Source organism: Scylla paramamosain, chromosome 40 (genome assembly GCF_035594125.1).
Source record: "Scylla paramamosain isolate STU-SP2022 chromosome 40, ASM3559412v1, whole genome shotgun sequence".
In the NCBI taxonomy this organism is placed as follows: Eukaryota; Metazoa; Arthropoda; class Malacostraca; order Decapoda; family Portunidae; genus Scylla; species Scylla paramamosain.
This window is the reverse complement of record NC_087190.1, coordinates 13,473,791-13,501,603: the sequence shown is the minus strand read 5'-3', so window position 1 is coordinate 13,501,603 and position 27,813 is coordinate 13,473,791. Positions and strand designations below refer to the sequence as shown.

The window sequence follows — 27,813 nt, the reverse complement described above, 5'->3', positions numbered from 1 at the left end:
TTTGGCTGTGTTTTGGGTATGTTTAGAAGTGTTTGGCTGTGTTTTGGGTATGTTTGGAAATGTTTGGGTGTGTTTGAGTGTGTTTCAGAAGTGTCTGGATGTACTTGGAGTGTCTAGGCGTGATGTGTATAAGGTGTTGGGGGTGGAAGAGGGGGAGGAGGGAGAGAAGTTATAGAGGAGGAGAAGGAGGAGGAGGAGAAGGAAAGTGAGGAGATGAGGGCTAGGCTAGTATAAAGAAGAGGAGGAGGAGGAGGAAGAAGAAGAGGAAGAGGAGACACTTGATTGAGATGAGAAGGAAGAAGGAGGAGGAGGAGGAGGAAGAGAAGGAGATGAATAGCTAAGTGCAAATAGAGAGGATGAGGAGGAGGAGGAGATAAAAAAAAAAAATTAAGTATAGATAGAGAGATGAAAAAAAGGGGAAAAAAGAAAAAAAAATGTAGCAAAAAAAAAAAAACATTAGGCAAAAAAAAAAGAAAAAAAAAACACCTCTTTAAAAAAACACCCCGCGGAAAAAAAAGAAAAATAGAAAAAAAATAGAAAACGGGAAAAAAAAACACGCCAAGTAGAACACACCATTAAAAAAAAAAAACGCACAAAAAAACAAACATTAAAAAAAACACACACAAACCACGTATCCAAAACACTGAAAAACACCAAAAAAAAAAACACTCAAACTTTATCACTACACCCGTCCACCCACACACAAAAAACACTAAAACACACACTTCTAGCCTATCCTAACCCTCCTTCTGCCCCTTCTTCAGATCAACGAGATCCTGGAGACCCTCAGCCTTACGGAATGCCGGGACACGCGTGCCATCAACTTGTCAGGCGGTCAAAGAAAACGGCTGTCCATCGCCCTTGAACTTGTAAACAACCCGCCTGTTATGTTCTTCGACGAACCCACCAGGTCAGTTTTGGGCTGTTTTTGGGCTGTTTGGTTATGTGTTGGGCTATTTTTGGGTTATTTGGATACGTATTGGACTGTTTTGGGCTCTTTTGGGGCTGTTTGAGTACGTATTGGGGTGTTTTGGGCTGTTTTTGGGCTGTTTGAGTACGTGTTGGGGAGTTTTGGGCTGTTTTGGGGCTGTTTGAGTACGTGTTGGGGAGTTTTGGGCTATTTGGGTACGTGTTGGAATGTTTTGGGCTCTTTTTGGGCTGTTTGAGAACGTGTAGTGTTTTGGGCTCTTTTTGGGCTGTTTGAGAACGTGTTGGGGTATTTTGGGCTGTTTTTGGGCTGTTTGAGTACGTATTGGGGTGTTTTGGGCTATTTGGGTACGTGTTGGAGTGTTTTGGGCTGTCTTTGGGCTGTTTGACTTCTTTTATGGGTATTATAGGGGTTTGGAGAATTTTTAAGGGTATTTAAGGGTATTGTGGTCTGTTTTGTGGTGTTTTATCTGCCTTGTTTAGTGTTTTAAAGATAGTTTAGCGTGTTTTGGGCTGTTCTTGGGGGAGGGGACTTTTAGGGATATTTTGTGTGTTTTAGGGATAGTTAAGGGTGTTTTAAGATATCCTAGGGTTTTGCAGTGTTTTTGACAGTTTTTGGGGTGTTTTGGAGTCTTGTTGCATGCGTTGTGGGTGTTTTGGGTTGAGTTGGGGTGTTTTACGAATAATTTCAGGTGTTTTAAGGCATTTTATGGCGGTTTTGAGATCGTTTTTGAGCATTATGGACAAAAAACGCATCCATTAACACAATCTCCCCCTCTTAACAGCGGCCTGGACAGCAGCAGCAGCTTTCAGTGCATTAACTTGCTGAAGACTCTGGCACAGGGAGGCCGGACCATCATTTGCACCATCCACCAGCCCTCCGCCAAGCTGTTTGAGAAATTCGACTACCTCTACGCCCTTGCTGACGGCCAGTGCATCTACAGGGGCGCCATCACCGGTCTCATCCCCTTCCTCTCTGCAATGGGTCTTGAATGTCCGTCGTACCATAACCCAGCTGATTTCTGTGAGTGGAGGCAGTTGGATGGCTTTTGTGGGGGTGGTGTTTGAATGAGTGTGATTTGGGTTAGTTTTGGGGTGAATAGGGGACTTTTGGGGGTGTTTTGGTGTGTTTTGGGGTGTTTTGGTGTGTTTTGGGGTGATTTGGTGTGTTTTGGGGTGTTTTGGGGTGTTTTGGGGGTGTTTTGGTGTGTTTGGGTGTGTTTTGGGGTGCTTTGGGGTGATTTGGGTGTGTTTGGGGGTGTTTTGGTGTGTTTTGGTGTGTTTTGGTGTGTTTTGATGTGTTTTGGGGTGTTTTGGTGTGTTTGGGGGTGTTTGGGGGTGTTTTGGTGTGTTTTGGGGGTTTTGGTGTGTTTTGGGGTGTTTTGGGTGTGTTTGGGGGTGTTTTGGTGTGTTTTGGTGTGTTTGGGTTTGCTTTTGTGTGATTGGTGTATGTGTGTGTGTGCGTCATAGTAGCAGTAGTAGTAGTAGTAGTAGCAGTAGCAGTAGTACTTATCAGCACCATTATCAGGGAGTACGGGGATGCCAGCACTTGCACACCCGATACTCTTAAACCAGGCTATGTTAACCCAGTGCTTTAGTAGTAGTAGTAGTAGTAGTAGTAGGATAAGTGCACCCAAGTACCCCTGCACTGCTCTAACCCAGTCCTCCCCCGGCAGTGATGGAGGTGGCCAGCGGGGACTACGGGGAGTTCACACATAAGCTGACCTCGGCGGTGCACTGCGGCAAGTGTGACAACCTGGGGCCCGACAACACTGAGGCCGTGCGCGCCAAACACCACCTCATTTGTACGCCTCACAGACTTCTTGTTTTATTTATTTATTGATTTATTTTATTCTTTCTTTCTTTCTTTATTATTTGTTTTGTTTTATTTTATTTATTTTATTTGTTTATTTTTTTATTTTTTTTGGTAGTTTGGAGGTTCGATTTTTTTTTTGTTCTTTTTTCTTGTGTTTTTCTTGTTTTTTTATTCCTTATTTATTTATTTGTTTTATTTATTTTTTTTGGTATGGTTTGAAGACCTGTGTTTGGTTTTTATTCCTTATTTATTTATTTGTTTATTTTTGTATGGTTCGGATTTTTTTTTCCTTATTTATTCATTTTTGTATGGTTTACAATCATATTTATTTTTCATCTTTTATTTATTTATTTCCTGTATGGCTTGGACACCTTTGATTATATTCTTCCTTATTTATATTTTTTAAGCACGTAGCCTTTACAAATTTGAATCCTGTCTTTAATTTTTTCCCTTTATTTCATCTTTTCTTCTCATCCTTTCTGACCAAAACTAACCATACACTTCAAATTATTCCCATCATTCATTATACCTTCAAATTATCGCTGAATCACCACTAGAACAACAACAAATTACAATACCAACACTACCACGCATACCAACCTCCCAGCCAATCAGAAGCCAGGAAACACAGTCAAACATTACCAACATATCAGAAATACCATTAACATGATCTATTTTCCCTCCACAGGCCGGGAGGATGAGGAAGGGAGAGAAGGAGGAGGCGGAGGAGGTGGAGGCGGAGGAGGAGGAGGAGGAGGGGAGACCAGGGTGAACATGCCTCCTACGACTAAGCACTCCCTTCTCACTTCAGAGGACGAAAGCATTGATGACATACCTAACTCCTTCCCTACGTCAGGATGGAAACAGTTCGTTATTCTCTTCAAACGAACCTTCCTCTCCATTATTAGGGATGGGGTGAGTGACGGGAAGCAGGGGAAGGAAGAGGAAGGCGTGTTAGGGATATGGGGAAGACGAGAAGATTGAGACGTAATTTAAGGGTGTAGGAAGAGAGAAAGAAGAGATAAGGGAGAAGGGAGGTTAGACAAAGGGAGGTACATGATAAAGGTAGGAAGAGGAAAAGAAGTGATAAGTGTGAAGGGAAGATAGAGGAAGGGAGGAACATGATAAAGGGGTGTGGGAAACGGGGAAATGTGATATAGAGATGTAGGGAAAATAGAGAAAGGGAGAAAGGGGTGTGGAAAAGAGGGAAAGATATGATATAGAGATGTAGAAATGCCAGAAGAGTTCAAGTCACAGGAAGGAGGAAATATTTAAACAGGCAGGAGGGAGTTGCAGAGTTTACTAGGACAAAAAAAAAAAAAAAAGATGAAAGACTGAGAATACTGATTAACTCTTGCATTAGGGAGGTGGACTGAATAGAGGCGGGGGGATAAAGGAACCAGACTAACACTCTCTCTCCCTTCCAGATGCTGACAAAGATGCGGATTTGTTCCCACATCCTAATTGGTCTGTTAATTGGCCTCCTGTACTACAATATAGGAAATGAAGCAAGCAAGGTCTTCAACAACTCTGGCTGCCTGTTCTTCTGTATGTTGTTCCTCATGTTCACCGCCATGATGCCGACCATTCTGACCTGTGAGTGTTGAGCGGGGTAGTTTGAGGTCGTTTGGGGTCATTTGCGTACTTTTTAGGTGTTTTTGTTTGTTTTTGTTGTGATTTATCGTTTTTTTAGTGTTTCTTTTTAGTTTATTTTTAATTTGAGTTTTTTGTTTTGTTTTATCGGTTATTTATGTTTTTTTTTTTTTTTTTTTAATGTGGTTTTGAAAGTTTTTGAATGTTTTGTTTTCTTTTACTGATATTAGAATTTTTGGGTGTTTTAAGTATGTGTTAGAGTGTTTCAGGGATGTTTGGGCCTTTGAAGAGTGATTTAAGGGTGTTTTTAGGTGTTTCAGGGATGTTTAGGGTGTTTTAAGGGTGTCTTGGAGCGTTTTATAGGTCTTTTAGGGATGTTTGGGCCTTTGAAGAGTGTTTTAAGGATGTGTTAGGGTGTTTCTAGGTGTTTCAGGGATATTTGGGCCTTTGAAGAGTGTTTTAAGGGTGATTTTAGGTGTTTCAGGGATGTTAAGGGTGTTTTAAGGGTGTCTTGGAGCGTTTTATAGGTCTTTCAGGGATGTGTGGGGTCTTTGAAGAGTGTTTCTAGGGGTGACTTTCCTAAAACCACACCCATTTTCTTTCAGTCCCTGTTTTTAGGGGTAACTTTCCTAAAAACCACACCCATTTTCTTTCAGTCCCTGTTTTTAGGGGCAACTTTCCTAAAAACCACACCCATTTTCTTTCAGTCCCTGTTTTTAGGGGTAACTTTCCTAAAACCGCACCCATTTTCTTTCAGTCCCTGTTTTTAGGGGTAACTTTCCTAAAACCGCACCCATTTTCTTTCAGTCCCCCTTGAAATGAATGTGTTTATCAGAGAGCACCTCAACTACTGGTACTCCCTGAAGTCTTACTACCTTGCCAAGACAATGGCTGACATGCCCTTCCAGGTAAGCATTTATTTCTCTCCCATCTCATGTCTTTTATTGTCATTTTCTTTTGTTCACGTAAAGGGAAAAGAAAACGGTGAGAAGTCTTGAATTTTTCCCTCTTTGTTTCTGTGCCTTTATTTATATTTTCTTTTATTTACGTGAGGAGAAGAAAACAGTGAAGTCTTATGTTTTTTTTTTTTCATTTTTTTCCATCTCTTTTCATATCACATGGTGTAAGTATCGTCTACATTTTCTCTGCCAGATCTCTACATATGCACACCAAATTACAAAGAGTTCTCCCCTCCTCCCTCTTTTTCCACCTTCTTTCCTTCAAAACACACCAAAAAAAACATCAATACCCCTTTTTTTATTATTTTCTTCCTCTGTCTTTCTTAAAAACAAACAAAAGCAACAAACAATTCTCCCGTTTTATTCTCTTCCTTTCTTCTTTCCCCTAAAACACACAAACAACATAAACCACACCTTTTTTTTCCACCCAAATCCCTCTAACGACCTCCTTAATGACCAATTCGTTCATTCCCATAGGTGATCTAACTACTGCTGTATGTGTTCCGACCAACTCGCTTCCCTTCCCTCAAAAAGACAACATGAAAACATAATTACTCCTTACCACTTCTAGACAAACCTTTAACAACCCACTCCTTTTAACGGCTTCTTTAACAACCTCTCTAACGACCAATTCGCTTCCTTTCCCTCAAAAAGCCACACAAAATAACACAAACCCAATCTTTTTCCACCCAAAGACACATTTACAACCTAATCCCTCTAATGATCTCTCTAATGACCAATTCTCTTTTCCTCCTTCAAAAATACACCAAGATAAATAAATATTCCTCTTTGCAACTTCTAAGACACATCATTAACAGCCAAGTTCCTGTTAACGACCTCTAACGACCACTTAACTCGTTCCACAGGTGATCTACCCGCTGTTGTATGTGCTCCTGGTGTACTTCCTGACAGCGCAACCCCTGGAGGCACACAGGTTCTTCATGTTCACCATTATGTGCATTATGACATCCTTGGTAGCTCAGTCTCTTGGCCTGGCTATTGGGGCATGTCTCAATATACAGGTGTGTGTGTGTGTCTGTCTAGTGTGAGGGTAGATGAGAGAGAGTGTGTGTGTGTGTGTTTGGAGGTGTATAAGTAGGTGTTTGAGGTTTGGGGGTGAGTGTATAGGTGCTGTGATGGTAAATATGTTTGTGTGTGTGTGTGTGTGTGTGTGTGTGTAACGTAATCTTACTCAATCTTCCATTATCTTATCTATCTTCCTGTAATTTTAATGTCCTAAACTTAACCTAACCTAACCAAACCAAACCTAACCAAACCAAACCTAACCTCACCAAACCAAACCTCACCAAACCAAACCAAACCAAACCAAACCAAACCAAACCTCACCAAACCAAACCAAACCAAACCAAACCTAACCAAACCAAACCTAACCTCACCAAACCAAACCTCACCAAACCAAACCAAACCAAACCAAACCTCACCAAACCAAACCAAACCAAACCAAACCAAACCAAACCAAACCAAACCTCACCAAACCAAACCAAACCAAACCAAACCAAACCAAACCTCACCAAACCAAACCAAACCAAACCAAACCAAACCAAACCTCACCAAACCAAACCAAACCAAACCAAACCAAACCAAACTTCACCAAACCAAACCAAACCAAACCAAACCAAACCAAACTTCACCAAACCAAACCAAACCAAACCTAACCAAACCAAACCAAACCTAACCAAACCAAACCAAACCAAACTTCACCAAACCAAACCTCACCAAACCAAACCAAACCTAACCAAACCAAACCAAACCAAACCAAACCAAACCTCACCAAACCAAACCAAACCAAACCTAACCAAACCAAACCAAACCAAACCTAACCAAACCAAACCAAACCAAACCAAACCTAACCTAACCAAACCACCCTGACTTAACCTCACCTAACCTAAGCTTGTGTTGTGCAGGGGGCGGTGTTCCTGGGGCCCATCACCTCCATCCCGGTGCTGCTCTTCTCTGGGTTCTTCGTCAACTTCTCCACCATTCCCATCTATCTCCGCTGGGTCACCTACATATCCTACGTCAGGTGAGTAAGGGTAGGAGGAGGAGGAGCAGGAGGAAAGAGGTGTTGGCAATTATGAGTGTTTTGCCAGGTCCGGGAGATTGAAGGGGTCACTAATGTAGAGTATAATGTAGATTTATCGCGAGTCAGGGTCCACGACGAGTGTTCACCTAGAATTTCCTTCACACTTAAATTGAAATATTGTATTAATGGAAAGGTTCTAGTGGTGGGAGAGCAATCTGCACCACTTTCACTTTACTTAAAATTGAAATTATTTGTTTTAAGCAGATTTTTTTTTTTTTTTATTTTGAATTGATAACTTTGAATAGATTTGTGTTGACTTGATGTTCTGCCATGTAAGATTGAACTGATTATCTGCCCAATGTGATATAATTCGTTTTCTGTGGCACGTGCATGTTTAAGGTGTCACGATCGCTTACTTACTTATGATCGTACCATCCCGGTTATCCTTCCAAGAAAGTGGACGTTACACTGATCCCGAAAAGTTTTAAAGGTCTGGATTTTTAAAGGCTTCGAGTGCCTACCCGACCTATCCAAAATCGCCAGAATTATCTCACTCCACCTTTACCTTGAAACAGCACACCTGCAATCACCTCTAATACCAGATTAATGTTGGGGGAGTAGAAAACACGATTATTCTATGTTACAAGCACATATGTTAATACTAATAATAATTCACAAACAACATGAGGTAGTACACGTTACTACATGACGTTCTCGTCACTTCACACAACACCAGAACCCGTTTACACCTCCACCAGTCACAGAAATTTTCCCCTCAACCGCAGGAATTTACTCAGACGCCATTACCGCGTCCCCAGACAATAATTCCCGTATTTCACCTCTTCAAGCCTCACAGGAGATCACCATCATCACCAAAGATTACCCATAACACCATAACATCATCCCCAAAATCACCAGTACACCACAACACCAGCTTCCAAGGTCAACACCACAACCTCCACTCACAAAATGGCTGCCAGTTTGACCTATGACCCCTTCGAACAACGTCACCGGCACAACTCAACAACCGAATTTCAGCGGACAAGAGCTCTTGGTACCACAAAAGACTCAATAACCTAATCCTGGATATCAAGGTTATACCGCTACACCACTAATACCTCCACACACCACTCCATCACCAATCCACACCAAGATCCTTCCCTGAGAGACGCCTTCCCTCCGATATACCTCACGACCTCCTTAGAATGCGTTGTTGTCCACTCAAGCTTCCCTCGTTTTCAACATATTTCCATCTCAATTATACTTCCTCCCTTATACATACAAATATATAGAGAACTTAAATTATGAAGAGAATAATACTACATGATATAAAATGGGTAAATAAGCCTTACACTACTTATAACCAATAATAAGGATAATGTCCGAATGGCAGGTAACCGGAACACGGGGGACACTAAGAAAACGTGATCCCATTCAAGGTAAACTCTGCCAATAACATGACAAAAGGGACACTAAAGAATAGGACAACCATTCAAACTGACGAACTTTTCTTTTCCCGTTTTCTTCTGTCAGCTGCAGGTTTGAGGGGGTACTGAAGAATAAGACTTAACTATTAAAAATGACAAACCAACCCCCCCCTTCCCGTTTTCATTACCAGTTTTGAGGGGGCAGTAAAGTAACCACCCCCTTCCCATTTCCCCTCCCAGGTACAGGTTTGAGGGGGCACTAAAACTAAACCTCTTCCATTTTCTCCTCATATACGAGTTCGAGGGGAAACTAAACTAAACCCCTTTCCATTTTCCCTCCCAGATGTAGGTTTAAGGGGCCACTGAGCTAAACCCCTTCCGTTTTCTCCCCAGGTACGGGTTTGAGGGGACACTGCTGAGCATATACGGGTTTGACCGCAAGCCGCTGCACTGCTCGGAGGCGTATTGTCACTACAAGTCCCCGCGGAAGTTCCTGGAGGAGATGGACATCATTGGGGCGGAATTCTGGATAGACTTCGTAGTGCTGTTCTCGTTCTTCATTGCTCTAAGGACCATTGGGTATTTTGTGCTGCGATGGAAACTCAAAGCCGAACGCTAGCTACTGGGGAAAGCTGGAGGGGTGGGGAGGAGTCTTCTACCACTATTGCCACTTCTACTAATCCTTCTACTTCAATGGTTTAAGCTAAATTCATCACCTTTTTCTTGTTTTCCACTACTATTACTACTACTACATCAACTTAAGCTACATCTTCCTCCTCTCCCGCCCCCTCCAGCCTTGAAAGTGAAGGAAAGGCTAAGGTCTGGGTGTTTTTGTTATCGCCTTTGTTGTTTTTCATGTGAACACTGCAGGAGAGAACAGCCACGAGTGATGATGGTGATGATGGTGATGCAGTGTAGTGAGTGGTTCTCTCCGTGCCGTGCCATCTCGCTCTGTACAGCGTAACATACGGACACACATACACCTACATACATGCATACATACGTACATACATCTCGCGCATTCATTTAACTCATTCGTCGCCAGAGATTACTTTACTGAAGGCACGGAACACTTTACAAAGCCCCTTGCGAATGCTGAACCTGCTACTACTACTACTGCTGCTACTGCTTGGCTGCCTACTCGCCTGCCACCCCGCCTGCTAGCCTGCCTGACCACCAGAGCGCTCTACAGGCTGCCGGCAACACACAGGCTGGGCAAGAGAGGGCAGAAGCTGTATAAGTCTTTTTTGGTCTTTCAAAGGATGGGATAAGACGAGAGGGCAGAGGGAGAGGAGAGAGAGAGGCAAGATTTCTGATGTACTATGGAAACACACTCCTCACCCCCATTCTTCAAGTTCAGGGTCTTGTCTGTCCCTTTCCCTCCCTGAGTGTCCTCTGCATGCCTTCCCTTCCCCTGCCCTGGTGTCGGATTCCTTCAAAAGGCATCCAATCCTCTGTCAAGCTGTCTTGATCCTCTTACGTAGCGTTCAATTCCCTTAAGTAGGGTTCAGTCCCCTCTAAGTGGTGTTTGACCCTCTATAAGGTGTTTGGGCGCACTTAAGTGGTGTTTGAGTTGTTTAAAAGGTGTTCGGTCCCTTTAAAAAGTGGTGTTCGACCCCTTTTTTAAGAAGTGATGCTTAAGTGACAGTGGTGTTTGATTCTACTGCATTGCCACTCGATCCTCTGCAGTGGTGTTGAGTCCTGTCAAGGCACTCAGTTCCCTTCAAGTGGTGTTTGATTCCTCGTGACAGCCTCACGTTGGTTGGTCCCGAGAGTGATGCCAAAGTGGAGGGACAGTTATCATCTTCATAGTGTATACATCTACTCTACTACCTATAGTCTGTATATACGTGTATGTATGTTTTGTGATGCAGTACAGAGTGATAGGGAAACTTTATTATCTTCCACAGACTAATGTACGTACGCGAGTGATCTTAGTCTTAATCCTTACAAGTGAGAGAAAAGACAAACAGGTTTTCTAAGAGCAAGACAAAGGGGAGAAAGAGATACTTCGTGAGTCAGACAAAAGACAAACTTCCTCTTGAACCTGTTAACTCAGAAACTAGTGACAGTGAATGGCGAACTTACAGGAACTGCATTTGATTGCCGAGTGTTCGCGTGTGAGTCATATGAAGAATTGAAAGTTTACAAAGGAAAGAAAAGTGGAAAAAAAAAAATGTTTGCAGCACTGTACAACTTGTTAAAAAACGTGAATTCATATGCTAGATGTTAGTCATGTCCGTTTTTTAAGGAAAGTGTTTTAGTTGAAGGATGGAAGGATGGTTACCTGATGATTTTCAGAGTTGGAAGGTGTGTGTGTGTGTGTTTGTGTGTGTGATGCGGTGCAAGGAAGAGTGAGGAACAGAAGGAAGGAGAAAAGCAAGAAAGGAAATGTTAGGGAAAACGAAAATTTTCTCAAACAAGAAAGAAAAGAAGAAAGAAAGAAATGTAAAGTTATGGACGTGGATACTTGTCAAATGCAAGAAAAAAAAAAAAAAGGAAAAATCCTAGAAACTATTTTTTCTTAAATGGCGGAAAAGAAGCAAATAGAGAAAATTTGTTTCGCAAGGAAACAAAATGACATTTTTAGTGAGATGGGTGACAGAAACTAATACAAAATAATGTTGTATTGGAATATTTACTGTAAATATGTGAAAAAAAATTGACAGAAAAGAAAAAAAAAATATTATAAAGAGAAGGAAAAGGAAGCATTTGTGTCCCGTTAGGAAATATATAAATGGAAGACAATCCTGGAATAAATGAAGGAAACAAAAACAAAATGGTGACTGGAAACTGTAGACAATGAACAATAAAAAAAAAAGACAAGTCTGAACTCACTCCAGAAACCTAAAATATGTCACATTATACTCTACTGGCTGATGAGAGAGAGAGAGAGAGAGAGAGAGAGAGAGAGAGAGAGAGAGAGAACGGGTATTATTATAATCCTCAAACTAAATAATTGTAACGAATGAACAGTCTTCGTTTATTTACAAAATTTTAACTCTTTGCATGTCTGCCGCTGCACTTCAAGGCTTTTCTAAAGGAACAAAGTTAATGTATGCATGACTCAGCACAAACCATTCACTAACACAACAAAAGGAAGAGTTACACATTATAATCCAAATACGTAACTGAAAGGAATAGAATTTTACATTTTCTATGATTTAATTTCAGCGTTTTTTCTCTCTAGTATCTCAGAGACTTAGTCAGTGAGGTTAAGTAAATAAATAAATATCTATAAATAATAATTATCGTAATAATCACTTAAATATTTCTGCTGCGGCACAATTGAGGCATTTTTAAATATTCAATAGTGAGAAATTAATAATAGTGCATTTTTTTATTCATTAATTATTTTTTTTTTTATATCAAAGCACATTTCGTCAGTTTTGTGGAGCCATTGTACAATTAAACATTTCACTCCTTCATTTCATACAAAACTTAAAAGTTTAGTAGTGTTGCCATAACAGATCCGCCTCCTGTACATGTTAAATAGCAGCAGGATTGGACACCTGAGCTGGCAACACTGGCGCGCGTCCAAAGTAAACAAAGGGAATTAGTCAGTCAGTCTCTTTTACGGGATCTTTGTTATTATTATTATTATTATTATTATTATTATTATTATTATTATTATTTGATTTGATTTATTTATCCGGTTAGTTCTTGTTCAATTTTTTCTCGTACATGAATCTTTACATTTGAAGACAAAATAATTATGTGAAAAAAAAGCGTAAATTATATGTATATGAAAAAAAAAAATACCTATTGATATGTTTTTTTCGAGAAAGTTCAATTTTTTTTTTTTTTTATTCATTACCTTTTAGTGAACTTCATTTATTATTATTTCTTCATATAGTTCAGAAATAGACAATTAGAAACCACCTCATTTTAATATCGAATAGATTTTTGACATTAGAATCGGTCCATATTTTATTGCTCAGTGACTAGTATTATTAATTTAATGTTAGGTTTGAGTGTTCGGCGTGAAGGAGAGGAGGAGGAGGAGGAGGAGGAGAAGGAGGTAGAGATAATACGATAACGGAAGAGAGGAGGAGAGAGAAACTGTAAATAATAAGATAGAGATAATGAGAATGCATGAATAGTAGATAGACGAGAAAAGGAAGAATGTAGTAAATGAATAACGGAGGAATAAAGAGGAAAAGGAAGAACGTGAAAATTACATAAAGGACTAGAAGAAAATATAAGAATGATGTATAGAACAGAAAAAAAAACAATAATCCAAAACGAGAAATAAAAAAAATAAATAAATCAGGCTGTGGATTAAACGTAAATATGGCAAAAATTGTAAATAAGAAGTAACATTAGACCATATTTGATCTATTTAGTTTACTTATTATTCGCATCAGTAAGTCAATTAAAGAATAAATTATAAATAAATAAATAAATACAAGGTGGGGGGATAATATGTGATGTATTTAGATTTATTTTATTTATTCTCATCAGTAAGTCGGTAAAAAAGAAAACCTTTAGGGATTCCATAGTTACCTAAATATAGAAGGGGAAAAAGTGCATTGATATATATTAGGTTAAATTAGCATAAACGTACATACATAATTTCTGTGATCGGAATAAAAAGATAATATAATTATAAAAAAAAAAAATATCAAAAGAAAAATAGTGATAAATATATTTGGAGTGAATACTTAAAAAAAACATATACATATGGAAATGTGTATTTATTTGTGTCTGTATTGATTTGAGAAGTATTTTAAGTTTAGTGACCAGAAAACTTGTATTTGGAGTATTCAAGAGTGTAGGACGAGAATCTGATTGTATTCATATATTGTACAAAGATTAGGATTGGAATCAAAGAGTTTAGACCAGGGAATGTAGGAATGTATAGATATTTGAACATTCTGATGTGGATAAACTCTTTACAAATTATTTTACTGCGTGGCATCAGGCGTATGGCAGTAACTCAAGCAGGAGGGATCACGTGGAAACAGGGACTTGGTAACACTGCTAGACTGATCTCTCACTCACTTACTCACTCACTGGTTGGTCTATATATTCCTATTTTAAGACGTCCAAAATTGACTTTATCCTCACCAAACCTATTATCTATCATCACTCAACAATAATATACTGCATTATTTTAGTCTGGACAATCTGGTTCCTATAATCAAGCGAGAGTTTGGGTGTAAGTACAGTATTAGTTTGCTTGGCGTTTCAAAAAAGGGCGGGAATGCGTAAGCCAATCAGAGAGCGAGTCAAGCATCAGTCTAGCAGTGTTGCCGTGTCCGCAAAACATAGGAATACTCGAACCAGTCAGTAAGAGGGAGCGAGTCAGTTTGGCCGAGTAGTGTTGTTGTGTCTCGTGCCTCGTGTCCTCTCCTGCCTTAATCTCCGCTACACACCAAGTGACGCCGGTTGGTTAAAAAATTTGTTTATTTATTTGATTTATTGTTGTTATTATTTTTATTTTCATCTGCCTGATTCTCTCCAAGGTGACATAGTATAGATGATGATGATGATGATGATGGTGAATACTTATTATGATCAAACACACACACACACACACACACACACACACACACACACACACACACACACACACACACACACACACACACACACACAACATTCCAATCTTCAGCAAACGGAAAAAAAAAAAATGTTTAATAATGTATTTTTAAAGAGAACATTGCGGAAAAACAGAATTAAACTTGAAAAATTATATTAAAAAATGGGAAAAAGTAGGAATATGTATAAATTTTCTGTTAGTTTATTATTATTATTATTATTATTATTATTATTATTATTATTATTATTAGTTTGTACAGTTGCATAATCAAGTGTGTGTGTGTGTGTGCGTGTGTGCGTATGCTAGTGTCTGTCTGTCTGTCTGTCTGTCTGTATGTATGTATGACAACTATGCAACGTGCCTCGTGTATGTAATAGCAACACGCACACACACACACACACACACACACACACACACACACACACGTTGATGGGTCCACGCTAGTAATGGTGACTAGTTAATAGCATAATAGTTTGTTAATGAATTACCAGGTGCCATTACTATTCCATTAACTCATTACCTCCCTATACCCTTCACGCCCACCACCGCCGCCATATTGCTCTCTCTCTCTCTCTCTCTCTCTCTCTCTCTCTCTCTCTCTCTCTCTCTCTCTCTGATCAGATTTTTACTGTGTTTTTAATTTACTTATTAAAAAAAATCAAAGTTAAAAGATGAAGGAACACAAAAAGTAGAGAATGAAAGGAAAAATAATAATAATAACGTTAAATCAAGAAAAGAGAGAAAAAATAATGACATTTGTCGTTCCTTTAAGAAAAAAAAAGATCACTAATTATTTGTTAAAAAAAAACATTCCCTTCTCTCACATCTGAAAAAAAACAAAGAATACTAAAATAATATATAGCAAGAGAGAGAGAGAGAGAGAGAGAGAGAGAGAGAGAGAGAGAGAGATTAGATAGATAAGCAGACGCCGCTTCCGTCATTCCTTTAAGAATTTCTGAATGCATGTGAAGTTTTTCGTTTTTTTTTAATTTTTTTTAATCTGTCTATTTTAAGTATATATATTATTAAAAAAAATTATACTCAGGCTTTTATTATTATTATTATTATTATTATTATTATTATTATTATTATTATTATTATTGTGTCCTATTACCTACTTTGTGTATTTGTTGTAATCACTGTTTGTATTTTGTATTTGTTTTCACTATTATCGTCTTTCATTTCTCATATTTTAACTCTTTGTTGTAATAAGATTGTAAAGACCTACCCTATTTATTTTTTTATTTCCCCTATTTTATTTTTTTGTATTCCCCTTTTTTTAATTTTCCTTATTCGAGTTTTATTCATTATTTTTTTTAATGTCGTTTCCCATTTCAATATTTTTCGCTTCCCTTTTTTTTCTTTCCGTTTTCTTTAATAACTAAATGTTCTTCCATTTTATTTTCATTTTCTCCTATTTTATTTATTCTGTCTTCCTTGTTCAAGTTGCATTCATACTTTGTTCATTATTTATTTATTTATTTATTTATTTATTTATTTACTGTCTTTCATCTCCTTATTTTCGTATTTTATTTTAGATTTGTCACTTTTCTCTTTGATTCATTCTTATTCGCTTCATCCTTTCTCTCTCTCTCTCTCTCTCTCTCTCTCTCTCTCTCTCTCTCTCTCTCTCTCTCTCTCTCATAATAATAATAATAATAATAATAATATCTTGCTGTGCCTAAGCGGTAATAATAATAATAATAATAATAATAATAATAATAATAATAATAATAATAATAATAGATTAGAACAACTTATATTTCATTTTTTTATTTTTATTTTCGTAGAGAGAGAGAGAGAGAGAGAGAGAGAGAGAGAGAGAGAATATAGCATAATATTGACAAAAAAAAAAGAAACATTAATTTCTCAATAAAAAATAAATAAATAGTTGCAGAGAGAGAGAGAGAGAGAGAGAGAGAGAGAGAGAGAGAGAGAGAGAGAGAGAGAGAATGTGTATAAATCTGTATATTAATTAAATACTATTGATATATACAACAGTAACTTTTATCAATATCATTAAAGTAAAAAAAGAAAAAAAAAAGAAAAAAATTCCCCTTTTAAATTAAATACGTGACTAATGAATCAATCAATAAATAATAAATGATAATAATAATAATAAACAGCCTTCTTGCCTTACACATAATTAATACTACATATATATATTAACATTTAGTGCAAATTAATCGTTTTTTTTTTTCTTCTTAATAATGGACCATTCAAAAAAAAAACTAAAAAAAATAAATAAAAAATAAAAAATAAATCAATACCCATACATACCATACCATTCCTATTCACTCCCCGTACGTATACATGATTACTGTGTCCTATGTATATATTGTATACATCACTTTACTACATAATACAGCGGGAGAGACGCGATAAACATTAGACTTTTTGATTTTGTATATCTGCACTGGCTAACCGCTGCTTGGTACGTTACCCTCCTCCCCTCCCTCCCTGACCCCTCACACCCCAGTGCTCCTAGTCCCCTCCCTCTGGTCCCCCATGCCCCTTGTACAGCTGTAATTCTGCGTTTAATACAGTTACGTAGGTTAGATTAATAAAAGCGAGTCTTAAAGATTACTATGTTGTCTTATTCTCCTCGATTCTTCAAATGGGTGTGTGTTGTTTAGAGTTTGCTAGGCTATAGTGGAAGTAATTGGGGTTTTTAAGGGTTTTTTTCGTGATTCTGTTAGGTTTGCAAGGTTCTCGTGGAAGTTATTGGAGTTTTCAAGGTTTTTTTTTTTGTGATCTTGTTAGGTTTGCTAGGCTATAGTGGAAGTAATTGGGGTTTTCAAAGGCGGTTTTTCGTGATCCTGTTGTTTGCTAGGCTATAGTGGAAGTAATTGGGGTTTTCAAGGGTTTTTTTCGTGATTCTGTTAGGTTTGCTAGGCTATAGTGGAAGTTGTTGGGGTTTTCAAAGGGTTTTCGTGATTCTGTTAGGTTTGCTAGGCTATAGTGGAAGTTGTTGGGGTTTTCAAAGGCGGTTTTTCGTGATCCTGTTAGGTTTGCAAGGTTCTCGTGGAAGTTATTGGGGTTTTCAAGGGAGTTTTCATGATTTTAAAGGTTTATAAGGCTCTCGTGGAAGTTATTGGGGTTTTCAAGGGAGTTTTCATGATTTTAAAGGCTTATAAGGCTCTCGTGGAAATTATTGGGGGTTTTCAAGGGTGTTTTCATGATTTTGAAGTCTTACAATATTCTTGTGGAAGTTACTGGGGTTTTCAAGGGTGTTTTGTTAAGTTTCTAATAGTTTGATAGTTTGATAGAGAGTAGCGAAAGTTATCAGGGATTTTCAAGGATGTTTTCATAACTCTGATAGTTGAACAGGGTCAAATGGAAATTATAAGGATTTTTTCAAGAGTATATTTTCTTGTAGTAGTAGTGATAATAAGAGTAACAGAACCAGAACAGTAATAGAGAAGGGAAAGAGAAGATAAGTGTGTGTGTGTGTGTGTGTGTGTGTGTGTGTGTGTGTGTGTGTGTGTGTGTGTGACCTGCTTTCCCACAAGAGGAGGTGCCCGTGAATATGTAAAGTTACGTTTTAGAATGTCAGCACGAAGGACCTGTGTATTAATGACAGTAAGCGGGTACGTGGCAACCCTGTATGGGAGCACGTGACCATGCAGTGTGTGGGGTGGCAGTGCTTCTCAATTTTTCTTTCTATTCTCCCCTTAATTTTTCTCCCAAATCTCACCCCGAGAAAATAAATAAATAAATAGGTAAATAAATAATAAATAAACAACTGAATATTGATGAAAACACCTTTGCTTTATTACAAACTTGACAATCATCATTATCTTGTGTTTCATAGATTTGTGTCATGCTTAACTTACATCACTACACTACAAAAGCCTAGCGGATACAGGCAAACGCCATGGGTCCTCTAAAGTCTTGCATGGGCCCCAAGTTGAGAACCACTGGCGTATGGGGAAGCCTCATAGAGTACATGTGTGGGTATGTATGTGTTGTGAGTCAGAGTCGTTGTAATGCGGCATCGTTTTCTACAGCGCTGACAGAAGGAGAGCTGACAGCCTACCTAGTTGAAGTGACACGGATTTTTAAGTGTTTTTACAATTTCAGTGACAAATTGACTAGTCTTACGAACTCGGCTAATTGAGTCTGTGGCCTTGGAAAATAGTCGCGGTGGGAAAGTTCGTCGTTTTTGAACACGGCCATACGGACGCTGGGGCTTCCACATTCCCTCAGTGTCTTACTGGACTAAACGCCACAAAGCACAACCAGAGGCAGGACTACTTGTCAAGGTGAGTACAAGGGTGATACATAACAGATCTGAGTGACTGGCAGGTTCTCCTTATTTATCTGCTTCATCTTCACTATTTTAAGAGAGTCAAGCCAATTCTTTCACAAAATAGATCCACATCACTAATCTTTCATATCCGCTGTTCAGATATATCCGCCATTGCCTGGTTTAAGTTTGATGAGGGTAACTGAAGCAAAATGGTGGTTGTTCCCTCCACTGACTCGGCACCATCAAGGCCGCCATCTTGGGTATGCCTGTTCCAATATTATTTTTGATTATCTTAATTTTCTTATTTCGGTTTTGAAGTACGTTTTTATGGTTTCTAAAAATATTTAGTTAGTTTTTTAAGTGTTTTCCATGTGTCTGAGGTGTAACGTGTTGAATTTGGCGTTGTTTATGCGTAAATAAGTCGGCTTTTTTCGGCCCTTTTCTCAGTATCTTTTCACTTATTTCTTTTTTTTATTTCACCTTGTAATTAAGTTTTTATTGCTTCGAAAAATTGCTCATGATTTTTAAAGTGTCTTCCATCCCTCTTAAATTAAATTTGTGGACTGTAGATTTTTTTTTTTTAATCGTCTCTGTTCCAACAATGTTTTTACTTTTTTTTTTTTTTCCTGTGAGGAGTTTACTTTTGCTTTTAACTAACTTTAAATTGTTTGCGAAAACTGCTCATATTTTTTAAAGCGTTTTTCATTCTTGTTAAGTCAAAATGGGTGGACATTTCAATAGTTTTAATGAGGGTCAATGTTCCAATAATTTCCAGATTGTTCTTTTTAAATAACTTTAATATTACTGAGGTTTGAAATTTCTTTATATTCCTGGTATTTATTAAAATATGTGCTAAGTCAGAATATGTAAAGCATTCGTGTCTAGCTGCGTTTTCTCGAGGGGTCACTTTTAAAATGAAATACGTACACACGTAAATAACGGTCTTTGTGACATCATCAACCGTGGACCGGCACCTTCCTAGCTCCCTTCCAGTCTTTGTCATTATATAGCATGATATCCAGTACTTTTCAGATATTTCGAGGTGTTTTCAGACATGCAGTTTATGTGTGTGTGTGTGTGTGTGTGTGACGCTGTCTTTCATTGTACAGGCCTGGGGAGAAGACACTCAGTCGAAAGGTGTAAATTGTTTTAGTTGATCGCCTTCTTGTAAGTCAACCGCCGCCTTTCATATGGAAGCTTTTATATACCAATAAGGTAATCTACTAAGGATCACAAGAGGGGGAAGGCTGAGTGGAGAAAAAGGCACGTACTGATGACGCTCCTTCACCTCGGGCTGCCTTATACCTTCCCCAATACTTTCCTTCAGAATCCCATCTTACCCAACCAGAATACTTAGAAACGCTGAACATGTTTTTAAACTCACTTTTCTTAACCCAAATACGAACGAAAGTGACTATTCATGAATATTTGTGTTATGAAATTAGAATCTTCGAGCCCATTTTAAAACACTTCAGAATTGCACACTACACAACTAGAAAGTAACAGAAACATTAGATATATATGATGTTATTTTTTACTTACTTTTTTTCTAATCAAAATACTAGAAAAACGTAATATTTTTAATTATTTATACGCATGTCTACTGTTTGTGACGTCAGGTGTTTGGCTCGTGACGTCATATCTTAATGGCGGACAGCAGAGATGGGAGGCAGATGTTTATTTAGCCTCGCCGCGCTGCTCCTCTGCCCCTTCCACGTCTTGGCAGGTGGGTAATTGACACGCAACACCCAGGGACTTATTAGAGTCTTATATTCATTGATAATTAGGTGAAATAAGGTGAAAAATGGTGGTACACAAGAAAGCCCCACCCTTTATTTTGAAATGCGTGTCTGTTTGGTGTTTTAATTTTCTTGTTTTGGGGTTTATTTATTCGGTTTTGTTTGTTTTTGTTGTGTTTTGTGTTTTTTTGGTGATGTACGGTTTTTGTTTTTTATTTTTTATTGTTTTTTTAGATTTCCTGTTACTGTTTCCATCGAGTTTTTTTTTATTATTATTTTGAAAGTATTTTTATTTTATTTTTGTTATGTTTGATTTCTTCGCCGCGTTTTGTGTTTCCTGATACTTGTTTTATTGGTTTATTTATTCTATTTTATTTTTTTCCTTGAATTTCTTATCGTGTTACGTATGTCCTTATTTATTTATTTATTTTCATATTTTCATTATTTTTACCGTGTTTTGAGTTCATGGCGAGGAATTTTTATATATGTACTTCGCGTCTTGTTCAGCAAATTGAATCGTACTTACATATGTTCGTATCTTCCCCGCATTTTCCGATTATTTCCTATTGTGTTATGAAATTAATGATTGACGCGATGTTGGGTGAAGCAAATGCCAATACAGTGAGTCACCTGGGTTAACATTGCCGTGTGTGTGTGTGTATGTGTGTGTGTGTGTGTGTCATTTCGTTTTCTTTAGTATCACGACAGGTTTGCGTCTTGTTCATTCTTTATGTTCCTTTATTTATTTATTTATTGTTTTCTCTAGCCTGTGACGTCTTATGGAAAAAAATAATAAGAATAACAGTCTTGAGTCTATTCTCGGCCTTATTACTAATCTATTCTCCATTTTTTTTTTTTATTCTTTTTTTTTTTTTTTTTTTTTTTTTTTTTGCATAGTCCTTTAATTACACCTCCATTGTAAATATATGTGGTGGTGAAGTGCCCCTGTCATTAATGGGGGTGGTGGGGCCTCGAGGGGGGTGAGGGGTTTACAGGGGAGGGGGGCAAAGCTGTTCCTAGTGTGGTTAGGTAATAGTTTGCATAAAAGTTTATGGAGATAGTTTGAATTGATGCTACTACTACTACTACTACTACTACTACTACTACTACTACTACTACTACTACTACTACTAAGATGAACTTTTTGACACATAAAAGCTATACATTTTTTTTTAACTATTATAATTACATCAATAACAATTCTTACTACTACTACTACTACTACTACTACAACACTAAGACCACAACCACAACAATCACTCCACCATTTCCTCTCTCCCATCCCTCCTATTCCACCCACCCATTCCTCCCTCCACAGCCTTCTCTAACCCTTCCCTCGCTCTCCCCCAGACTACTGCGAGTACCCCCTAGTGGAGGAGTCCGTGCTCACAGCCTCCTCGGAACTCGTCACTCGCGAGGCAGACAAGGCTCGGCTGTACGGTAAGTTTGATTTGTTTGTTTACTTGTTTATTGATTTGTTTTTTTATATTTTGTTTTTATTTTTATTTGCTTATTCATTTTTTATTTACTTTTTTTGTTAGGTTATGTTTTTGTTTATTTGTTTGTTTGTTTAGTGTTTGTTCCTTTATCAGGTGATGTTCTAAATTAGTTTAATCCTTTACTTGCTTTTATTTATTTGTTTATTTATTTTCATTTGTTTATCACAGTGGTTCTCAAACTTTTTCGTGAGCGACCCTATTTGGAACATTTCTTTCCTTCGCGACCCAGAGTAAAGTAAAGAGAAAGAAAATGTACAATGATATATACACTTTATTTTGGAAAAAAATAAATAATGTGTACAGCTTGTGTACAGCAGTCAGAGACACCATGACATGTGGCCCAGGAGGAGGGAGGTGGGGGGAAGATGAACATACATAACAAAAATAATTTGTGGTTAAAGAAGAATAATTCAATTAAGTAACTGAAATACACTGAAACACTGAAAGCATGATAATGTTCCTGTGTCCCTGCGACCCATCAAAATTGATCTCGCAACCCGTAGTTTGAGAACCACTGGTTTATCAGGTTATGTTTTGAGGTTATATTCCTTTTTTATTGACTTATTTATTTATTATGTGTGTATTTATGTGGTAAGTTTATTTATTTATTTTATTTCTTTATTTGTTTATTTAAGATAATGTTTAATTTCTTTCATTAATCAGTTAAGGCATGTTTCTGTCACTTGAGGTTCCTTATACTTACATATATATTTATTTATTTATTTATACTAGTTATCTAATTAAAGCCTATTTATTAGGTCATCCTATGGGTGTAAATTAATGTATTATTATTATTATTATTATTATTATTATTATTATTATTATTATTATTATTATTATTATTATTATTATTATTACACCTGTAGGGATTTATAATGGTGAATGTTTTGAAGTGAAAGTTATATGTGCATTTGTGTGTCTGTGTATTTAGAAGGGGAAAAAAAATGGCATTATTATTATTATTATTGTTATTATTATTATTATTATTATTATTATTATTATTATTATTATTGTTAGTATTATTATGTGCATAGGAATTATAATGAGCATTACTGATGATGAAAAGTTATTTGTATTGAAGAAAACTGCCATTTTGTGCTTGAATGTTGTCTTGTAGGAATTTTAAAGGGAATACTGCGTCATTTAAAGGTGTAGGGAGTTTTTAAAGGGACAGTTTTTTTTTTAAGGTGAACAATACTAAGGGGAAACAACAGCGACAATTTAAAATACCATCCTTGTATATAACTTACATTAAAAGCTTTATTTTCTGTGGTTTTTTAGTTAGTGTGTGTGTGTGTGTGTGTGTGTGTGTGTGTGTGTGTGTGTGTGTGTGTGTGTGTTGCATGGGTGGTGGTGGTGGTGGTGGTGGTGCATGTGATGGGGTTCCCAGGCTCACATGGGTATTTAATTAACTGTCATCCCAGGTGCACTTAACAGGTGTATCCTTTTACTAACTAACTAACCTTCTCTCCAGCCAGGTGCTAATGAGACAGGTGTGTTTGTTTACCTGTTTAGCTTTAGATGGTGGTGTGTTTATGTATTTATTTTTGTTTGTTTGTTTGTTTGTTTGTTTGCTTCTTTCTTTTTTCTTTTCTTTATTCTATTTTATTTTATTCATTTATTTTTTGTTATGGTCTTATTTTTTTATGTTTACTTGTTTGGTTTATTTAATGATTTTTTTTCTTCAGGTATTTATTCTTTTTAGTCAATCAGTCAGTCAGTCATCGCACATCTTGCCATTCAGCCAATCAGTCAGTCAGTCATTGCACATCTTGCCATTCAGCCAATCAGTCAGTCAGTCACTTGAATCACTTCACCACTGACTCACCACCCCAGTCAATCACTCCACATCACATAGCCACACATCAGACTCACCACAAACACTCTCCAACTTTGAAAAGTCAACACCACATGTAACAGAGAGAGAGAGAGAGAGAGAGAGAGAGAGAGAGAGAGAGAGAGAGAGAGGGGTAAACTGTGGTGAAAACTGGTGAACTTTGATATGGCAACAAACAAAAATGCCTTGCTCCTTGATGCTGCCCCTCCTACCACCACCGCCACTGCCACCGCCACCGCTGCCGCTGCTGCTGCCGAGAGAGAGTGAGAGTGCCAGTGTTAGGTGCCAATACTGACCCAAGGTTTCTGCCCTTAGGTCGGTGGTGGTGGTAGTGGTGGTGGCAGCATGGAGGGCAGCGTGCGGTGGGCCTTCAACACACGGAGGTGGCGGCCGGGTGCCAGGGAGTGGGCTGCGGCACTGGCACTGGTCCAGGCTGAGGAGAAAGAGCGCATTGGCCGCTTTATGTTCAGGAGGGATGCAAAATCGGCACTCGCTGGACGTCTGCTCCTGAGGAAGCTGGCCTCGGATGTCCTGGGTATCCCCTGGGGCGTGGCGGCATTGGAACGGACAGAGCATGGCCGCCCGTGTCTGTCTGCAGCCCAGGCGGCAACTGTGGGGCAGGTAGACTTCAATGTGTCGCACCAGGGGGCCTATGCGGTGCTGGCAGCAGAGGTGGGCGCGGCGGTGGGTGTGGATGTGATGGAGGTGAAAGCTCCACCGGGCCGCAGCATTGACATCTTCCTGGCCAGCATGCGGCGGCAGCTCAGTGCGGCGGAGTGGGAGTATGTCCGTGCCTTTCCAGACGAGCAGCTGCGACTCTCTGCCTTCTACCGCCTGTGGTGTCTGAAGGAGGCCGTCATCAAGGCCCGTGGCGACGGCCTCACCTTCGCCCTGCAGCGCCTGTCCCTCACCCCCGCCTGCCCCACCCCAGCGCCTCCCCCCGCTCCTGTCACCCTCAACACCACGCTGGCCATCGACGGCATGCAGGACCCGGCGTGGCACTTCCAGGAGAGCATGCTTGACGCGACACACCCCGTCACTGTGGCCCTCTACTCCCCGACGCCTCGCTGTGCTGTGCTGCCCACTCACTTCTCAGAGCTGACCTTTGACCAGCTGATCTCCTCCGCTGTCCCCGTGACCTCCTTTGACCTGGCGGCTGGCGAAACGTTCATGGCCAAGGAGGAGGCTCCTTGATGCGTACATGACCTGTCTGCCAGTGTGTACGCCATCTCATACACACACAATACTTACGTGTGTGTGAAATGTACGTACATGCTAAGCCATCCTGTGTATGCTAGCTCAAAGCCCACACTGTAAGCATGTGCGTGTAGGAAACGTACACACACACACAAAATCATCCCATGTACGCAAATTCCAGTACGCACACACTAGGTGCTACATCCAAGCGTACATGAAAACGCACAAAAGACTTGCACTCTATGCCAAATCAGGCGCAGACAACATATACACAAAATGAAAACTTACACGACTGGTCTGTATGCAGTTTAGACGCACGTGGAAGGTCAACAGTATGTACGCGTGTATTTATGAGGGAGTGTGAGTGTGTGTTTGTGTGTTGAAAGATGGCACTGGTAATTCTGGCACTGTTGGCACTGTCAGGTGGTCCTCGGCACTAATAAAAGGGTGTACAAGTGTATGGTTGTATGATTCCAGTGGTATTCCATGTATGGTTGTGTATGGTTGCTCTGGTGTGTGGATTTCTTAAATTACCCCTGAGATGTTTATTATTATTCACTATACAACTTTAAACATCCTTCCTTCATTATCATCATCATCTTTATTTATTTATTTATTTATTTATTTATTTATTTATTTATTGGATTTCTTAAGTCACCCCTCAGATTTTTATTATTATCACTTTTCATCTTTACTTTTACTTTCTTTTAGGTTGTTATTCCCATTTTCTTCATCACCAATTATCATTTTTGCTTATTTATTTACCTGTTTATGTATTAACCTCTGTATTCGTCTATTTATTTATTATTCCTACTGAAACCATTCTCAAAAATACAGATTATTCACTTCACTCAAATGTACAAAATATTTTCCATCCTTTTTATGTATTTTCTCATTATTCATTCTAATCTCAATGACTTTCCTTGTGTGTTACTCATTAATTTTTTTTTTTTTTACTCTGAATCTCTTATTGTTGCTGCTGTTGTTGTTGTTGTCTTGGCTTGCTGGTGGTGGTGGTTGTGGTAGTGGTGGTGGTGGTGGTGGTGGTACTGGTGGTGGTGGTGGTACTTCACATCTACACAGAACATTATAGAGATCTTGATAAGTAAGTATTTAAGTATTTAAGTGCATCTGCCTGCCTTTATAACCTAACTTAACCTAACTTAACTTAACCTAACCTAACTTAACATAGCCTTAGAATGATGCATCTTTATTGTATTGTAAAGAATTAGGTTAGCATACAAACATTGCATAAGCTAACCTAACCTTGCATGTGTGTATGTGTGTGTGTGTGTGCGTGTGTGTGTAAATGAATTTTTGTTACAGTGCATTCATATATATATATATATATATATATATATATATATATATATATATATATATATATATATATATATATATATATATATATATATTTTTTTTTTTTTTTAATGGCTTGATTTTCAGTTTCTGGCATGTCATTATTATTATTATTATTATTATTATTATTATTATTATTATTATTATTATTATTATTATTATTATTATTATTATTATTATTACTACTACTACTACTAGTTCTTTCATTTTCCTTCTGCCTTTTTAAAATTACCAGTATTTCCGCCAAACAACATTCAGCTCATGCTCTGATAAATAACATATCTAATTTATTTATTCATTTTTTTCTCTGCTTTCATAAACAACATATCTGATTTATTTATTTTTTCTGTATTAAAAAAAATTAGTGTATGCTGTATTTTATTTTCAAGAGTTTAATGCAGTATGGTTGCTATTAATTCATTGTTTTATTTTTATTTTATAATTTACTCTGTTTTCAAGAGCTTAGTGCAGTGTGCAGCTATTAATTCATTGTTTTCATAAATATCTCCTTTGAATATCTACGAAATGAATTTTAAGCTAAGAAGTGATTCATTGCCAGCTATAAATTTATTGTTTATTATTCATTTTACTTGCAAGGGCTTAGTGCAGTGTGCCAGCTATTAATATGTTGTTTTGCATCTCTCTTTAATTAAGTACTTATTGGGCCAAGACATGAGTTTTTGCACATTTTTGTCTTCGGTCTATAATGAAATGCTTGAAACTTAGCTTATGAAATGTATGTAGCCGCTTCCTTTCCTGCACACACACACACACACACACACACACACACACACACACACACACACACACACACACACACACACACACACACACCAAAAGACAAACACCCATGCACCACAACACAACTCAAGTGACAAAAACACTAAAAAAAAAAAAACACTTCATCCCAAAACACCCACAAAAATACCCAAAACACATTTAAACACCCACACAAACTATCCAAAACACACAAAAACACCCACAAAAACACCCCTAAACACCCACACAACAACACAACTCTCCCCGTTCACCCTCCCGTCAACCTTACCTTACCTGCCCCTCACCCTGCACCCCAGAGACCACAGCATGGACAGCCAGGAATGCAGATTACCTCCAGTACATTGAAGCAGACCTGGGGGATATCAGGAACATAACAGCCATCGCCACTCAGGGTCGAGATGACTCTCAGGAGTACGTTACGGCTTACACCCTGGAGTACAGCCGAGATGGGGTGCATTACTCCATCATCAAGGGCCCTAAGGGTAACATTATGGTGGGTACTAGGACCTGAGATGGTTCGTATGTGTGTGTGTGTGTGTGTGTGTGTGTGGGGCTATCTCCAGAGTGGTTTGGAATTGTGTTTTTGGATATTTAGGGATCTTGAGAGGGTGTGTTTTAGGTGTTTGGGTGTGTTGTGGTAGGTATGGTGTCTTTAAAGTGTTTTAAGGGTGTGTGAGAATGTTTGGTGTGTGGTTTTGGGAGGTGTGTAGGTAATGGAAGGTGTTTTGGGGCGTTTAAGGGGTGTGTGTTGCTAATGGGGGAGGTATTGGGGTGTAGTTAAATATTTGGTGTGTGATACAGTGGGGTGTGGGTGCCTAGGAGTGTGACTGGAAGGTGTG

General features: G+C 38.4%; 2 protein-coding genes across 5 annotated transcripts in view; both read left to right on the top strand.

Moving 5' to 3' along the window:
• The window catches only part of LOC135092502 (ATP-binding cassette sub-family G member 4-like), a 51,174-nt gene extending 35,631 nt beyond the window's left edge, over positions 1-15,543 (top strand). For both annotated transcript variants that reach the window (XM_063991070.1, XM_063991071.1), the window contains 9 exons: positions 765-910; positions 1,713-1,951; positions 2,604-2,732; positions 3,432-3,658; positions 4,171-4,339; positions 5,144-5,244; positions 6,162-6,317; positions 7,221-7,339; positions 9,160-15,543. In XM_063991070.1, the coding sequence (XP_063847140.1) occupies positions 765-910; positions 1,713-1,951; positions 2,604-2,732; positions 3,432-3,658; positions 4,171-4,339; positions 5,144-5,244; positions 6,162-6,317; positions 7,221-7,339; positions 9,160-9,385 (1,512 nt within the window). In that variant the 3' untranslated portion in view covers positions 9,386-15,543. The remainder of the gene's footprint in view (positions 1-764; positions 911-1,712; positions 1,952-2,603; positions 2,733-3,431; positions 3,659-4,170; positions 4,340-5,143; positions 5,245-6,161; positions 6,318-7,220; positions 7,340-9,159) is intronic.
• A 2,864-nt stretch (positions 15,544-18,407) lies between these two features.
• LOC135092501 (neurexin-4-like) overlaps positions 18,408-27,813 on the top strand; it is a 31,418-nt gene continuing 22,012 nt past the window's right edge. The window contains exons 1-4 of one of the 3 annotated variants that reach the window (XM_063991066.1): positions 18,409-18,576; positions 20,183-20,289; positions 21,653-21,742; positions 27,271-27,467. In XM_063991066.1, the coding sequence (XP_063847136.1) occupies positions 20,226-20,289; positions 21,653-21,742; positions 27,271-27,467 (351 nt within the window). In that variant the 5' untranslated portion in view covers positions 18,409-18,576; positions 20,183-20,225. Of the gene's footprint in view, positions 18,577-20,182; positions 20,290-21,652; positions 21,743-27,270; positions 27,468-27,813 lie in introns of those variants that run through there. The other 2 variants (XM_063991067.1, XM_063991068.1) reach the window with 2 other exon arrangements.